Source organism: Silurus meridionalis, chromosome 26 (genome assembly GCF_014805685.1).
Source record: "Silurus meridionalis isolate SWU-2019-XX chromosome 26, ASM1480568v1, whole genome shotgun sequence".
NCBI lineage: Eukaryota > Metazoa > Chordata > Actinopteri > Siluriformes > Siluridae > Silurus > Silurus meridionalis.
In genome coordinates, this window is record NC_060909.1 from 17955991 (window position 1) to 17974111 (window position 18121).

The 18121-nt window shown below is 40.8% G+C and overlaps 1 protein-coding gene across 6 annotated transcripts; it reads right to left on the bottom strand.

Annotated features, from left to right (window-relative positions):
- Nucleotides 1-4043: 4043 nt before the first annotated feature.
- LOC124380171 lies at nt 4044-17168 on the bottom strand. Of its 6 annotated transcripts, XR_006924619.1 has the most exons (7): nt 17128-17168; nt 16951-17007; nt 11930-11955; nt 9921-10036; nt 9541-9695; nt 9137-9231; nt 5801-6279 (listed from the first exon to the last, which is right to left on the bottom strand). XR_006924619.1 is itself a non-coding variant. In XM_046840993.1 (6 exons), the coding sequence occupies exons 2-6, from the start codon at nt 11653-11655 to the stop codon at nt 4066-4068; spliced, it is 636 nt and encodes a 211-aa protein (XP_046696949.1). In that variant the 5' UTR covers nt 11656-11955; nt 16951-17121; the 3' UTR covers nt 4044-4065. The 6 variants fall into 6 exon arrangements, 3 of the variants coding, with proteins under 3 accessions (XP_046696949.1, XP_046696947.1, XP_046696948.1); XM_046840993.1 differs by lacking the exons at nt 5801-6279; nt 17128-17168 and adding an exon at nt 4044-4071 and having other exon boundaries at nt 9141-9231; nt 9921-10018; nt 11370-11955; nt 16951-17121; XR_006924617.1 differs by lacking the exon at nt 17128-17168 and having other exon boundaries at nt 16951-17121.
- Nucleotides 17169-18121: the final 953 nt, after the last annotated feature.

Below are 18121 nucleotides of genomic sequence, written 5' to 3' on the forward strand. Positions count from 1 at the left end.
GTTTCTTTCCACCTTTGTTAATTTTTTGATTATTTAATCTTCGGAATTGTAATTTTATCTAACCCATTTTGAGGTGTGTGTGTGTGTGTGTGTGTGTGGCGTTCGACTGAACACGGTGCTGTTTCCTAACACCAGGCCAAAATCTCCATCTCTTTTTGTTTTCTTTTTTTTTTTTTTTTTGTTCTTTAAACTCTTTTGTAATCTGCACTTAAATCCATGACCCGTGTTAATAACCCAGTGCTTCCTCGCTCTTTTACACACACACACACACACACACACACGTGTACTAATTCTAATAAAACCCCTGATCCTGAATCAGCTCTTCGTCCTGAATCATCTTCAGTTCAGAAGTGTGTTATAATTGAAGCGATACACACTGTGTGTGTGTGTGTGTGTGTGTGTGTGTGTGTGTGTGTGTGTGTGTGTGTGTGTGTGTGTGTGTTGAGAGACATATCAGGAAGCTTTAGTTATCAGGGAGCGGGTCTCACACGTGAATCTGTCCCAGCCCGAGGTCCTGCTGGCCGTTTCTTTGTCACACTTGCACTCTGATTCAAGCTGTAAGTCCACCTGCAATACTTACAATAAAAACACAGAGATTGTCCGATCTGAAGACCAAAAAAAATGTGTGTGTGTTTGTTTACCTTTTTCCCCCCTGTTTTACATCCAATAGTAGAAACCACACCAGGGTAAAACACACCACTCTGTTGGTGATTGTACAGCAAAGCTTTTATTATATTATTATTATTTTATATATATATATATATATATATATATATATATATATATATATATATATATATATATATATATATATATATATATATATGCACTGTAAACTGTCAGCAGAAGTGTTTGGAAACCATCTCTACTGAGAAAGAGCTCCAGCATCATCACTTAAGTGATTTTTCTCGAATGACTCTGAAAACAATCACTCCTCAGAAACACCTGACTTTTCCAGCCATCTGCTTCTTTTCCAAAACGTTTCCACAGAGTAGGATGAATGTGAACAAACCTGTTCTAATCTAATGCTCGGCTGTCCACAAACTTTTGGCCATGTAGTGTGTTATTAGTGAATTACTAATCATTAATAATGAAATAAATTAATATATTTATATTTTTATTGTATTATATAAATCCAGGGTTACATTTAATTCTCAGTTTTATTTTCTTTGTCAGGTTGTTTGAAACGTAACGCACTAGCGACACCTAGTGGCCAAATATGGTATTTGTAAACATGATCATTTATAAGAGAAAGAATAAAAACACGTGATTTCCAGCCAGATCTTTATTCACGTAGCAACATTCGAGGAGGTTTGACTTGCTCCACGAAGCGAATGCCAAATTTGTATCATTTGCATTATGTGATTGTCTCCAGCAGAAGATCCCTGCTTTCATGGTGAACAATCAGTTTATCTGGCAGCGTGGGTTTAGTTTCCTAAATGATCTTGCTGGAGAAACGTTCTACTGTGAAAGCTATGAAAAAGCTTCAGCAACATCACTGAGGTCATTTTATTCCAATGACTAGAAAAAAACTAAACAAATACAAACTAAACCATCATCATCATTTAAATCTATACTCTGAAAGACAAAAGTATTGGGACCCCCGATCTTCTCCACCATTCTCTCGAGTGGATCATCTTCCCAGAAGAGTGCAGGTTCTTGTTACAGCAAATGAAGACTAAAGACGAAAAAAAGGATGTTAAAAAATAATCACACACCAATCTTCTGCTCAAATGTCCATAAACTTTTGGCCAGACACTGCATAATCAGAATCACGTGACGTCCAAGTCATTTTTAATGATTCCTACATGTACAGAATCATCATATCAGTGCTGAGTGGAGATGAAGCAAAGATCTGCTCAAAATCCATTCATAGCTTCCAAATATTCAAACTCATGGATCTGGTTGGATCCAACACCATTCACTGGTCCTAAACCCTTCATCTTCTTCTTCATCTTCATGTTCCTCTTTTCCCTCCGCTTCTCCTTCCTCTTTATCTTCTTCATCCTACTCCTTATTCTTACTCTTCTCATTTCTTCTCTTCTTTGTACTCTCCACTGTTTTTCATCCTCGCATCTTTTTCTTCTTCATCCTTTTCTTCTCATTCTCTTCCTCTTAATCCTCCTTTTCTTTGTTCCCTCCAGCTTTTGTTCTTCTTCATTCTCTTCTTCTTCTCCTCCCTTCTTCCTTTTCTTCATCCTCTTGTATCACTTCGCCTCCTTATTTTCTTCTCCTTTTTCTTCTTCTCATTCATCTTTGTTCTTCTTTTGCATCGTGGTCCTCTTTATTTTTATCCTTGTATTGTTCTACCTTTTTTTGTACCTCTTCTTTTTGTTCTTTGTCATTTTCTTCTCCCTCCACTTCTTCTGTAATCTGTCACTAAAATGCAGCATTTTACATAAACTCTGTGTGTGTGTGTGTGTGTGTGTGTGTGTGTGTGTGTGTGTGTGTGTGTGTGTGTGTCACGTGACCCCATCTGGTTAAATTCCTTTTTTAGACAAATATCAATATTTCTGTGTTTTGTTTGGGACTTAAATCCCACTTGTGACACTTTTATTACCTCCAGCAACACCAGAGCAATTAAAACCATGTCACTGTGTCATGTGTAGCTCTAATTCCTTCTCCAGATCCCACCAGTGTTCTGCGTTAAATAAACAACAAATATTAAAAAAAAAAAACGTGTAAACGTGTAGTTTTGAGCAAGTGCCACTAGATGGCGGTGTGGATCTTTGGTTTGTAGAAGTTTGGCGGTCCAGATAAATGGTCGATTTATTGCGTCATGTCTTCTTTAGAGCTCAAGATCATGTAAAGTAACTTTAAACCCTACAGTTTACACACCTTTAGACACACACACTGCTACATGTACACACACTTTACTCAATAAGTCTCCTGTAACTCATGGAGTCACACGAAGACGCATTAATGACACTTCGTACTAGTAAACCGACACGTTCATTTTGAACGAGTCTTTAAAGTGACTCAGAAGAACGAGTCGTCTCAAAGAGCGCATGCGCAAAGCATCGCAACAGCGCAGTAGAAACATCACTGAGTTTCCATCTCGACTCCTCTGGTCCGAGTCCTTTTGTCACGTGACTCCCATAGACGCCATGACGGTGATGAAATGAATGAAATGAACTACATGACAAAAAAAAATTCATTTTAATGAATGAGTTGCAAAGAACCGAGTCATTAAAATGATTCGATCTTTCCATCGCTGCTATACACACACACACACACACACACACACACACACACACTTCATTGTCCAGGTTTAATCCTGAATGTCACTAATGATGTGTGTGTTGATGAGGGACAGAAGGTGGAATTTGTCTGACCGTAAGAGGAAATAGGAAGCAGCTTGTCAAGAGGATGTGATAGATTAGATTAGGTTAGATTAGATCCAGTGTTAAAGATCTCACCTCACACTCCTGAGCTCACTGATGGAAGCCTCGTCTGCATCAATTAACCCCCCACATACTATCCAATCCCACCCCAAGCCTGTGGGTCAGTATGTGAAGGAGGGGATGCGTGATTACTATGTAGTGCTAAAGGTGTTTAGAAGCTACTTAAACTGAGTATTGATGGTTTTAAGGACACTCACATCCTGAGTCGTATATCAGACACAGAAGTCCAATACGCAGGTTGAGTTCCTGTCCTCAGGTAGTGTAGCGTTTAACCTCATGGTCCCTGGTGTGTAATGTCACTGGCTCAAGCTTCAGCTTTCGTTCATTCTTATGGTTTAACTAGAAATGAACAGGAGGAAAGAGCAGTAAACAAGCGTTTATATGCATCCCATGATGGTGTAGGGGTTATAATGTGGCTTTTGGAACATGATGTCTCTGGTTCGTGCTTCAACTTTTGTGTGTTTGTTGTATTGAAAAAAGAAATGTCCATTAAAGCATATCTGAGCTGAGTATTAATTGTTATAAGTGAACTCACTTCCTGAGACGTTTAGTAAAGACAGTAGCAGCGTTTGTTCTGGGCCTCAGGTGGCGTAGTGGTTAACAACATGCTCTCTGCTGTATGAAGTCCTTCGTTCCTTCAATTTAGTGGTGTTCTTATAGTTTAAGACTAGAAATGAACAGGAGAAAAGAGCAGTCAGCAACATCTGTTCTCATCCCAGTGTGGTGTAGTGGATATCATCACCGTCTCTGGTACATGAGGTCCCTGGTTTGATTCTCAGCTTCAGCTTTTGTTTGTTGTAGTTTGTAGAATAGAAAAGTGAAATGTGCATTAAAACAGCTTGTTAGTATGAGATCCTGTGGCTCAGTTGGATGAGCTTCACCTCTGGGTTGAGAGGTTGCTGGTTCAAACCCCGGCCAGGACTCTGGGATATAAGATGGTTGCGTGAAAGGTTCTGGTTGAGAATTGTGAAGGTTCTGGAAAGAGTTGCGTGGAAGGTTCAGGATGTGAGAAGGTATCGGAGGGCATAAGGTGAGAAAGGGGGGCAATATCCGGGCATCTGCCCCCCTGGCCCCTGAGGAGATGAAGGCAGGGGGTTATGCAGCAAAAACAGAAAAAGTATCGACTTAGTTTTGCATCTATAGGGGAAAATTTCTGCCAAAAGACTATCACTTTACCTTTTTCTAGGCTTTTGAAGCACCATTTACCCCAATCTTCTCCTCACCACACTCACCCTTTCATCCCCCACTCACCTGACCTGATCTGATCTGCTCTCACCACACAGAGACATTCTCACAACTCACCCAGTGTCAGGACAAGCTGGATTTGAACCAGCAACCTCTGAGTCCAGAGGCAAAGGCTTTTACCACAAAGCCATCAAGTCCCACACACTCACCTGCTTTCTCTTGGGGGGTTTATCTTTTGTTTTATCCTGCAGAGAGAAATTAATAGCAAAGTAAGACAGTAAGAAAAGTAAACACATGACCTGAACCCTGAGAGATCTTTCAGAGACCAAGCTACAGGAACCCATACAGGTAACCTGTATTACAGCTCTATTAAACTCAGTCTTACACAACCTGAAGGTCAAAACAAATTTCAAGAAGTAAAGCCAGGAGCAGGATTTGAACCCACAATCACAAAGTTTAGAAGCACAGATTTTACCACTGAACCACCAAATCCTACAAGCAGCTTCAGAGCTCCTGGCGTTTTTATCTTTTAAACTGACATCTGACTTAAAAAAAAAATATTAAGACCACCATTTAATGATGCAAAGCTCCTCCATGTGTCCTGGAAGCCAAAAGACCTCAAAAAGTGCTGTTTAATCTGGTACCAAGAAGATGTCGGTTGTGAAATAGAGCCTCCATGGATCAAACCTGTTGCTGAAGCATGTTCCACAGCTGCAGACCGAGTACACGGCCATTATGGAACACTATTACCAAAATTTGCTCCATGAAACAGTTCCTATCAGTCAAAGAATGAATCAAGTTCAGCATCAGCCCTGTCCACAAGGGGTAGCTATCACATATTTAAACAAGGAGTTTTGAAACCTTCACAGAGAACTTCTGAAGAGAACGCTGAAGTGAAGCAGGACTTGTATTGGTCTTATGGGTCTGTGATTCTCTTTAACATCTCAGTGTGGTTCAAATGTAACTATAAAGTAGAAGAAGGTTCCATGAGGAATAAAACATTGTGTGTGTGCTGCCGTGACAGGAAACTAATCATTAACAGAATGAAATAAAGGAAGTCTTGTTCTTGGTCCAGTTTTGATGCTCACTTGTCCATTGATAGTGTTGATCTTGGTGATGATCTCAATGGTGTGTGAAACATCATCAGTCCAGAACGCTGAGGTGTGATATCATACAGGCCGTAAAAATCAACACGTGGTCTCACTGGTGAAAAAAAGGACATGCACTCAAAACCAGCAACGTTTTTTATTTCCTTTTTTTTTTTTTTTACAGTGCATTTGGCAGACACCCTTATTCAGAGCAACTGGCAACCACACTATTTATACACCGGCAGGGCTGAGACTCGAACTCACAACCTTCCGATCAGGAGTCCACCATCTTAACCACTGAGCTACCATGTCCCTGTCAAGAACCTAATCATTACCAGAGTGGTGTGATGAAGTGGAGTTTTTGTTCCCACCTCAGTTTTTACTCCACAGGACTTTTGAAGGTGTGCTGTGGGATCTGGCACCAAGCCGTTCGCAGCAGATCCATGGATTAGACTTGTTTGTCCAGCATGTCCCACAAATGCTTGATTGGACTAAGATCAAGCATAAAAATCTCCAACTGCTGCAGGGACATTGAACTTCTAGCTGTAGGTTTGCGTCTCTATTACCTGCCCAGAGACTTTGGACTCGTCGTTGTTGTCATTCTGGAGAATAATTAAAAATAGACAGTGTGAGTATTGACACCACCTGAAACAGGACTCAAACCCTTACAGGTAACTGCAGCAATCCACCAGCCTTAACCCCCTGAGCCATCACGACTGAGAGACTGGAGAACTTTTCTGGGGGGGTTTATCTTTCGTTTCACAACCTGCAGCAAATCTAAAGAAAGACACTGAGAGAAGTAAACACAAAGCTGAAGCAGAAACCGAACCCTGACAGGCAGCTAATAAAGCTAATCACTGTTAGCCCACTGAGTCATTAGAGCCTCTTATTTTGGGGGGGTTTATTCAACATTCTTTTCCCCTCTACCTGCTGCCAGAAAGAACAAAGTGACAAGACTCAAACTTTAAGGGTTTAAATGCGACAGGTCAGGTGACCCAAAGCAAACTTTGCACATACCATTTTCAGGCCCAAGCACTGGACTTACATTCAGAGATGCACAATCACAGGAGCCTTAACTTTCACAGTCACACAGGGATGAGTGTTTAAAGGATGATCGAACACCTGACTTGCAGGAACAACATACTCAAGTCTTGCACAAATCTGGTCACAGCCTGAACATGGAGGCTCAGGGGGGAAGCTCTCACCTCACATTGCTAAGCTCATGTCCTGATTTGGTGAAGTGCCTTAGAAAGTGACGTCGTTCCTGGTACAATTTCTGAAAAGAAAAGTTCCACCAAACAATTTGTGAGCGCCAGTGGCTCAATTGGATGAGTCATACCGCTGCCTTCCAAAGTTGCTGGTTTGAACCCCAGGGCTAATGGGCATTATTTTGGTAGCTTCCCTCTTAGGAACTCAGTAAGTAGTTGATGGTTCAGGAAGAAAGAATAATGACTTTGTTTTGCTTTTAAATAGAAATCAATTACCGATAGTCCACAATTTACGATAGTCTAATGATTTTTCGATCTTACGGTGACGATACGACAAAATTTTCACGCATTAAAATCTTTGTATGATACGTTGGGGCGATGCCAGGATGTACGCATTCCCACCTTGTGAGGTGATTTACTCTCGCCAACATCGACAGAGTTCATTTGTCTCGCTTAGACTTCCAGGACACTTTCCAGAAGTGGCAGGAACGCTGGGAGAGCTGTATTGATGTGCAAGGAGACCATTTTGAAGGCGATCGTGTGGAAACGTAGATAAAAAGTACTTCCTAGCAAACAGAGCGAGTCTCGAAACATTTGGTTACCACCTTGTAACTACTGACAGTTTGCAGAAGAGTTAAACTGGATGCAGAAAATCTCATTTGGCTGAAGTTGATGTCATGGTGTGCGTCAAATTCATCTGGACTGGGGGTCAGCAACCTGTTGCCTGTTTGACCTGTTGTCAAAGATGGTGTATTTAGACGTTTTGGGGGCTCTGCTTTTTGAAAAGGTAACATTTTATTTTATTTCATTTTATTTTATTTTATTTTTATTTGATAGTCATTGCCACGATGTTTCAAAGAGCGAGAAAGTAAATAAACGCCAGGCAGAAATGACGCGGGTCGAAGCGTCTTACGTTTTTGCTCGTGAAACAGGGACATGAGCGTTTTAAGACATTTCGGTGTGGAGGAGCAACTTTTGGGAAATGATAGAAAACTTTGTTTCATAAAAACAAACCGAATCGGGCAATTCAGACCTGGAACTCACTCAAATCATATTCCATACTTTTCCAAAATGCATGAAAACCCTGTTACAATTCCTACATGTTTTGCAGCTTCTGCAATAATTGTATTTGGTGGGGGAGGGGCCAGATAGCTCTTTTGGTCGTAAAGGTTGCAGGGCCCTGGTCTTCACCGAGACCTTGTTTATGACCGGAGACTTTGTCCAATTTACGCCCAAATTGGACACAGTGGTGGCGCTAGAGAATATTCTAGACACACTTCAAAGGGTTGCCAAATCCAAGCACAGAGGAAGAAGAACAATAAGAACAAAGAAAGGTGTATGGGAATATCAATAGGATGCTGAGGGACCTTCTCCTACTGACTCGAGATCAAATATCATCCAGACTCTCAGCAACTGCAAACACATTTACACTCACTCACTCACACACACACACACACACACACACACACAAAGTGTGTACCTGTCTATATCAACAGCTAGGAGTGTGTGGATTTATAAAGGAAGATCATGACTCTAGCCACCATGTCACAAGGGGGCACTGTGTCACCTAACACACACACACACACACACACACACACACACACACACACACACACACACACACACACAAATTACTTTCCAAGTCTGAGAACCAGACCCACAGTTAATCAGAAACTACATCGGCACAACACTATTTTTTGAAACCGCAACACTCTACAAATCCCACAATGCACTGCAGTAAGTACAGTGCAATAAAAAAAAGTATTTGCCCCTTTCTGATTTTTTGTTAATAATTTTCCATACCTGTCATACGTAAAAATGGTTCAGATCATCAAGCAAAATACAAAATGCAGTTTTTAAATGATTATTTAATTTATTAAAAAAAGAAAAGCATAAATAGAATCTGGGTGAATGTTTCAAGATGAAAAGCCACTACTGACCAAGGAAAACAAAAAGGCTCATCTAGCATACATCTCACAAAATACTACTACTGATGTAAAAAGCATTGAATGTTCCCGCACCACAGTATCTGGGCAAACTTTTGGTATATTATGATTTCCCATACCTACTTAGATCAAAAGGGGCAGGCTATTTGTTGGTCCCTCAAAAAATGTCTGTTGTTAAAAGCACTATACAAATAAAAATTTATTTAAATTAAATTTAACATTTGGCAAAAAAAAAAAACAATTGTGATTATCATTAAGACCTTCAGACAGAATTTGAACAGCATTTCGTGAAAAGAACATCATACCTACAGTCCAACATGGTGGTGGTAATGTGATGCTCTGCGGCTGCTTTGCAGTCATAATTGTTGGAGTCGTGAATTCTGTACGGTACCAGAAAATCCTGAAGGAGAAAGTCCGGATCAGGTCAAGACCTCAAGCTCAAGTGCACTTTCGTTATGTAGCAGGATAATGATCGAAAAAACACCAACATATTCATCTCTGAATGGCTCAAAATATAACAATTAAGGTTTTGAAATCATTTCCAACATCCTGGGCTTTTTTTGTTTTTTTTAAATGAAATGGTCCACATACATTTATTCAAAACAGATCACCGGCCTGAGGATTTCCATTTGTTTCAAACATTTCTCAGCTGAAGGATTTAGTTACTACAGTAACAGAGAACACGCATTTCAACATCTCCATCATGTACCAATGTCCTGAAGGTACAGGTTCTTCATGGCGTTGGTTATCTCCACCAGGTGAATGTAGACTTCGTTCATTCTCTTCGTTCAGCTTCTGGTAGTCACACATTCCACAGGATGGAAATCTCTGATGGGTTAGGATCTCACTGAGGATCTGTGGAATCTAATATTCAGATGCGTCATTAAGGGATAAGCAGAATCTGTAGAGAAATGCCTGTTTGTGTAGAGAGACACCTGGTTGTGTGGAGAGACGCCTGGTTGTGTAGAGACATCTGGTTGTGTAAAGACACCTGGTTGTGTAACGAGACACATGGTTATGTAAAGAGACATCTGGTTGTGTAGTGAGATATCTGGTTGTGTAGAGACACTTGGTTGTGAAGCAGGATACCTGGTTGTGTAGAGAGACGCCTGGTTGTGTAGAGACACCTGGTTGTGTAGAAAGACACATAGTTGTGTAGAGAGACACCTGGTTGTGTAGAGAGACGCCTGGTTGTGTAGAGACACCTGGTTGTGTAGAGAGACACATAGTTGTGTAGAGAGACACATATTTGTTTAGAGACACCTGGTTGTGCAGAGAGACACATAGCTGTGTAGAGAGATGCCTGGTTGTGTAGAGACACACAGTTGTGTAGAGGGACACCTGGTTGTGTAATGAGACACCTGGTTGTGTAGAGACACCTGGTTGTGTAGAGAGACACCTGGTTGTGTAGAGAAACACCTGGTTGTGTAGAGAGAGACACCTAGTTGTGTAGAGAAACACCTGGTTGTGTAGAGAGATGCCCCGTTGTGTAGAGAAACACCTGGTTGTGTAGAGAGATGCTCGGTTGTGTAGAGAGAGACACCTGGTTGTGTAGAGAAACACCTGGTTGTGTAGAGAGATGCCTGGTTGTGTAGAGACACCTGGTTGTGTGAGAAACACCTGGTTGTGTAGAGACATCTGGTTGTGTAGAGACACACAGTTGTGTAGAGACACCTGGTTGTGTAGAGAGAGACACCTGGTTGTGTAGAGAGAGACACCTGGTTGTGTAGAGAGACACCTGGTTGTGTAGAGAGAGAGACACCTGGTTGTGTAGAGACACTTGGTTGTGTAGCAGGATACCTGGTTGTGTAGAGAGCGCCTGGTTGTGTAGAGACGCCTGGTTGTGTAGAGACACCTGGTTGTGTAGAAAGACACATAGTTGTGTAGAGACACCTGGTTGTGTAGAGACGCCTGGTTGTGTAGAGACACCTGGTTGTGTAGAGAGACACATAGTTGTGTGAGAGACACATATTTGTTTAGAGACACCTGGTTGTGTAGAGAGAGACACCTGGTTGTGTGAGAGATGCCTGGTTGTGTAGAGACACACAGTTGTGTAGAGGGACACCTGGTTGTGTAAAGACATCTGGATGTGTAGAGAGACACCTGGTTATGTAATGAGACACCTGGTTGTGTAGAGACACCCGATTGTGTAGAGAGAGACACCTGGTTGTGTAGAGAGAGACACCTAGTTGTGTAGAGAAACACCTGGTTGTGTAGAGATGCCCCGTTGTGTAGAGAAACACCTGGTTGTGTAGAGAGATGCTCGGTTGTGTAGAGAGAGACACCTGGTTGTGTAGAGAAACACCTGGTTGTGTAGAGAGATGCCTGGTTGTGTAGAGACACCTGGTTGTGTGAGAAACACCTGGTTGTGTAGAGACATCTGGTTGTGTAGAGACACACAGTTGTGTAGAGACACCTGGTTGTGTAGAGAAACACCTGGTTGTGTAGAGAGAGACACCTGGTTGTGTAGAGAGACACCTGGTTGTGTAGAGAGAGACACCTGGTTTTGTAGAGACACTTGGTTGTGTAGCAGGATACCTGGTTGTGTAGAGAGACGCCTGGTTGTGTAGAGAGACGCCTGGTTGTGTAGAGACACCTGGTTGTGTAGAAAGACACATAGTTGTGTAGAGACACCTGGTTGTGTAGAGACGCCTGGTTGTGTAGAGACACCTGGTTGTGTAGAGAGACACATAGTTGTGTAGAGAGACACATATTTGTTTAGAGACACCTGGTTGTGCAGAGAGACACATAGTTGTGTAGAGAGATGCCTGGTTGTGTAGAGACACACAGTTGTGTAGAGGGACACCTGGTTGTGTAAAGACATCTGGATGTGTAGAGAGACACCTGGTTATGTAATGAGACACCTGGTTGTGTAGAGACACCCGATTGTGTAGAGAGAGACACCTGGTTGTGTAGAGAGAGACACCTAGTTGTGTAGAGAAACACCTGGTTGTGTAGAGAGATGCCCCGTTGTGTAGAGAAACACCTGGTTGTGTAGAGAGATGCTCGGTTGTGTAGAGAGAGACACCTGGTTGTGTAGAGAAACACCTGGTTGTGTAGAGAGATGCGACACTCCATCCTCCTCAACTACTACTTACACCACTTCAGATCCTTCAAACTAGACCTAACACACACACACACACACACACACACACACACACACACACACACAGTGTCTGATTAATTGAGAAATTACATTAGATAAAGAAAAAGTCAGTGAGAGAGAGACACAGTGGTTCAGAAAAAAAATAGTGTGTGTGTGAGCAGGGTTGCGTAACTGGAGGAGTGTGAGCTACACACACTACATCTGAAAAACCTCCTACACATCACACACGCAACATCAAAGAGAAACTGATGCACACAAACACTGCACTCACTTCCAACTAATGACCCCTAAATGACCCTTTTCACATCACTGCTGCCATGGTGATGATGATGATGAGCACAAAGATTCTCGTTTCCTTAAACGAAATATGCTGAAAGTCTGAAAGGCGGAGCTAAATATACCCTGATACAGTGGTCCCCCGGAACTCACGGCGGTTACGTTCTTAAGTTCCAAAAATCCGCTAATTTTGGGCGCACCCCCATCGCCCCTGTGGTACTTTAATGAATTCATCTAGACATTATGTCACTTTAATACAATAATGTGTTTTAAAAATGTTATGAAATTTGTTAGTGAAACAGTTTAACATGTTATTCCTAACATTCCTGAAAAATCGGTCCCGCTGTGGATTCCCACGAATTGTACGATAAGCCTCAACTTGCTGTTAATCAGGTTCCAAAAGAGAACCAGCAAATCTTTTGAGTCACGATTTGAATGTAATCTTATTGTTGTCCAAGTGGGACTTACAACCCAATCCTGGAATTACGAACTGACAAAAACTTTATGTATAATTTAAAGTCTTTTATTTTGAAAACAACAAAAGAAATAATTTAAACTAGTCAAAACTATTTTATAAGAATAGCACTTTCTTTTAAAACAATATATAAAGATTTTTGAAATTAGACAAATGCATAATACATATATACTGTATACTTAATACATTACGCTACTGTAAATTGCTCTGATAAATTATGTAGTCACGTGGAACCGCTAAAGAAGACAGCAGCGTAGTCGTTTAGCTCCGTAGGCCCAAAAATATTTTCAATTTATTCGAGCAAATCAACGTTTTTATTAGAACTAACATCTCTGTTGAAGTTAAACACTCGCAAAATATTCTGTACATGTGCCTTAAATAGCAGATGTCGACCTCCACATCGGAATATTTTACGGGGATTTCGATTAGCCGCATGGCAACGAGACAGACCTCGCCACCTCACGGGTCACCGTCACCCCGATCGCAAGACCAAGGTTCAAAGGTGGAAAGCGTAATATTATATTATATATATATTTGCGGCATTTATCAGACGCCCTTATCCAGAGCGACGTACAAAAGTGCTTTAAAGCTCAAGTAATGAATAAATCTACACTGGTACGCAACAAACTTAATATAAATATAACTCGAATTCTACAAACTTGGAAAGTGCTAATTTAGGTATTTAGGGAAGAGGAAGGTCTTCAGTCGTCGCTTGAAGATAATCAGGGACTCTGCTGTACGAACATCTAGGGGAAGTTCATTCCACCACCTCGGTGCCAGAACAGAGAAGAGATATGTAAAATGAACTTGACTTTACAAGTAGTGGCGACGGATGTGGCAACAATCAAAGAGGCGGTTACCGACCTCAAAAACTTGGTGAGGTCAATCAAGGAGAGGCTGGACGAAGCGGAGGGCCGCTCTCTAACACGGAGAACATCACCGCGAGGCTCATCGGTGACAGCTAACGGCACAATAAACGCACAGTACGTACAGTATGTGAATAGAGGATTTGGAAAACAGGAGTCTTCGCAACAACGTGAGAATAATCAGTCTGAAAGAGGGGCTGAAGACAGGTAGAGTGATCAAGTGCGTATAAAAATCATATCGGAAGGACTGGGCATTGATCTGGAGGGAGAGTTTGAGATTGAGAGGGGGCATCGAGTTTCCACTATCAGAGCCGATATCGACCGACCACCGAGAATAGTTTTGATTAGGCTTCTTCGCTCGTCAGTCAGGAAGAATGTACTACAAGCGGCCAAAGGAAAAGGAACGACTGAATGGGAGGGATGTAGGATTTCCTCCTTCCCCGACATGTGAAGAGAGCTGGCCAGAAAGGGGAAGGAATTCACTGCGTCTTGGTATCCGGCTTCCCTCCGTTTCACAAGGCAAACACAGAACAGGGTGTTTAAGTCGAGAAGTTCATCCAGCAACACTGTGTGGCCTCAGAATAACGAGACCAAATTGTGCGAGTCTGCCTGAGTGTAGTCGGTTAGATGCAGTGTGGGGGAGCAGAAGTTGAATATCTGTGCTGTCTTGGAACAGCTTTTTACAGCTAAAGAAAGGGTAGCTGATTCGGCATTCCACTGACCGCAATCTCTGGGTTTGAACAAAGACGGTTTTGATTGTGCGGTATGACCATCGTTTTTTTGTTGTGGTCTCTGTGGTCGCATGTTGTTAAGTTTAGGGTAGGGGTTATATACTTTTTCTAAAGCAACAGGAAGTTAGTTTTTGTTTTTATGTTTGAAATATTCAACCGCCGTTTGCGCAACTTGGAAAAACAATGTACATCGCGGTTTAACGGGTCCCTCACCTGTAAGGGGCAGCCACTTAACGTATTCCATTATGTGCCATTAATCTACATTGTAGTAGGTAGTTACATTAGGTTCATACCATGGAATGTTAACGAGGTGGAAACTCTATAAAAGAAAAAAGGCCCCTTTCTTATCTCAAACATAAGCAAGTGGATGTTGCTTATGTGCGAGAAAGTCATTTGACAGATAACGGATCACTGAAATTTAAGCGAGACTGGGTGGGGACAGAAACTAAATATGATGCTGGAAGGATTATATGCATAGAAACTCCCATTAATGGGGTTAAAGTGATATGTAATATATACGCCCTCTATAAGTCAGATCCAGGTTTTATTAATAAGATAAACAAGATGCTTGGGGGGGAAAAGAGGGGCAAATGATTTTGGCTGGGGACGTTAACCAGGTGATGGATAGGGTTTTGGATAAGAGTACAGTAAATATCGCGGATCTTCTATACTAAGGGATAGTCATAGACTGTAAAGTTGGAGCAATAGTATTATCAGATCATGCAACTGTGCTATTGGATAAAGCTCAAAACGAAGAAGCTGGTAAAAAGAAAAGGTGGCGTCTAAATCCTGCATTATTACAGGATGAGGGTTTGGGCACATTGCTGGCTGATGATCTTTCTTTAAATGTCTGTCTGTCTGTCTGTCTGTCTGTCTGTCTGTCTGTCTATCTATCTATCTATCTATCTATCTATCTATCTATCTATCTATCTAATGTTTTTAGAAACTCTAAGTCTAAAAATGACCAGAACGACAAAAAAGACTTTGAAGGTTAAATGTGTACATTTTGTTACAACAATTAAAAATAATCCTCTCTTGTTTCTTGTCTGCTGCTTTATTGTTCGAGTCTGATTACAGTTCTGTCCAGCTGCTCTGAGTGATTCATTCGACATGTCTGAGTCTGATCCTGACCTCGCCCACACACACACACCTGTTTAGCCTTCGTTGTCATTCTGAATCAGCTCCTACGCGCTGGTTGAATCTTTTATCTCCCATAAACACGCTCCGTTTTTCCCCCATGACACTGATTCAATTTCCTGATTGATTTCTGTTTTTGCTCTTTTTCCTTTTAAGCCGAGTAGCCGAGCTACTTACAGACCATCTAGTGCACTCCTTAGGGGGTGTAAACTGGTACGTCACATATGTGCATTATAAAGCTAGTATAGAAGCTATAGGGGAACACAGGATGTGCACTACATAGGGTGTAAAATATAGAGTATACATATATACTTTAATGTCTTCCCATACACACCTAGACATTACATAAGACGTTTAGAAGCTATAGGAGACATATAGTATAATTTGCACTATGTAGGGTGTATAGGCACACATTTACACACATATACACTATACAGGATGTACAGAATCTATAGGGGACACAGAGTGTGCATCTCATACACACCTAAACACAATATAGAAAGTATGAAGGCAATAAGGGACATACAATAAAGTGTGCACAATGTATAGTCAATAAGCTGTTAAGCCATCTCACACACATATGCACTACAAAGAAAGTATAAAAGCTATAAAGACAAATAGTGTACACTCCTATGAAGGGTGTATAAGCTGTTAATAAATCCTCTACACTTGCAAACACTATGCAGGAAGTCAAGAATCTATAGGAGACAAAGTGCGCACTATGTAGGTGTATATGCTCTCATGTCATCTCATGAACACATGCACTACATAGGCCATAGACTGAGGCCAAACTGTTCTGTCTTAGATGAATAGAAATTTGTAATTATTTTTGGAGACGGTGGACTAAAGGGCAGAGGGACAATCCGGCTTAGCATCAGCGCTCATTTCAAGAGCCTGCATCTCTGATAGTATGGCAGTGTGTTAGTGCCTATGGAATGGGCAGCTTGCACATGTTGAAAGACACCATCAATGCTGAAGGGTATATTGTAGAGCAACGTATACTTCCATCCAGATGACTATTCTATTATTCAGGGAAGCCCTTGCATATTTCAGCAAGTAGTTAAAAAAAGTCCGGGTGCAGAACCAGCCTAAATCCAGACCTTTCACCAACTGAAAACATTTGGTGCATAATAAAGCAAAAAACACGACAAAGAAAACCAAGAACTGCTATGCAGCTAAAACCCTTAATCAGATAAGAGTGGTGCTGCAGCCATAAAATTCTAAATAACCTTGTTTTTTTTTCCTTAAAAATGTTACATTTCCTCAGTATTACTATTTAATTTGTTTTTAATGTTCTATTAGGAATAAAAGTGGCTGAATGCAAACACACTTCACTGCACTGTGTGGATACAAACAAGTGAGCGACTGTAGGGACCGAAGCGGCTTCACTCAGAATCAGGACACCGCCACTAAATGGTCGGAACTAATAATTGAACCTGCACTTGTAGTATTTTAATTTTTAAACATGAAATTAACTGTTAAAAACATTGAAACTTGTAAAAGTGCAGCCGCGGCGGCGGAATCCTACCTGCCCCCCGGGACTGAAGCATGCGGTCCGGCGCGGCGCACGAATCAGGCGTGATGACTTTTCAAAATAAAACACTAATAATATTAATTATATAAACATAAATATATGAATATAAAACTATATTCATTATAATTAGTCATAAATAATCTGCTGTGACAACATATGCCTGCTACATACACTGCTGTGTTGGGTGTTTCCGCTGCTACGTCATTCCATACACACTTATATACTATATAGGAAGTATAGAATCTACAGAGGACATATAGTCTAGTGTACAATATGTAGGGTGTATAATCTCTTATGTCATATTATTGGAGGTATAGAATCTACAGGGGACATATGGTCTAGTGTACACTATGTAGGGTGTATAATCTCTCATGTCATATTATTGGAAGTATATAATCTACAGGGAAAATATAGTCTAGTGTACACTATGTAGGGTGTATAATCTCTCATGTCATATTATTGAAAGTATATAATCTACAGGGAAAATATAGTCTAGTGTACACTATGTAGGGCGTATAATCTCTCATGTCATATTATTAGAAGTTTAGAATCTACAGGGGACATATAGTTTAGTGTACACTATGTAGGGTGTATAATCTCTCATGTCATATTATTGAAAGTATAGAATCTACAGGGGACATATAGTCTAGTGTACACTACGTAGGGTGAATAATCTCTTATGTCATATGATTGGAAGAATAGAATCTAGAAGGGGCATTTATTCTAGTGTACACTATGTAGGTTGTATAATCTCTTATGTCATATGATTGGAAGAATAGAATCTAGAATGGGCATTTATTCTAGTGTACACTATGTAGGGTGTATAATCTCTTATGTCATATGATTGGAAGAATAGAATCTAGAATGGGCATTTATTCTAGTGTACACTATGTAGGGTGTATAATCTCTTATGTCATATGATTGGAAGTATAGAATCTAGAAGAGGCATTTATTCTAGTGTACACTATGTAGGTTGTATAATCTCTTATGTCATATGATTGGAAGAATAGAATCTAGAATGGGCATTTATTCTAGTGTACACTATGTAGGTTGTATAATCTCTTATGTCATATGATTGGAAGTATAGAATCTAGAAGGGGCATTTATTCTAGTGTACACTATGTAGGTTGTATAATCTCTTATGTCATATGATTGGAAGAATAGA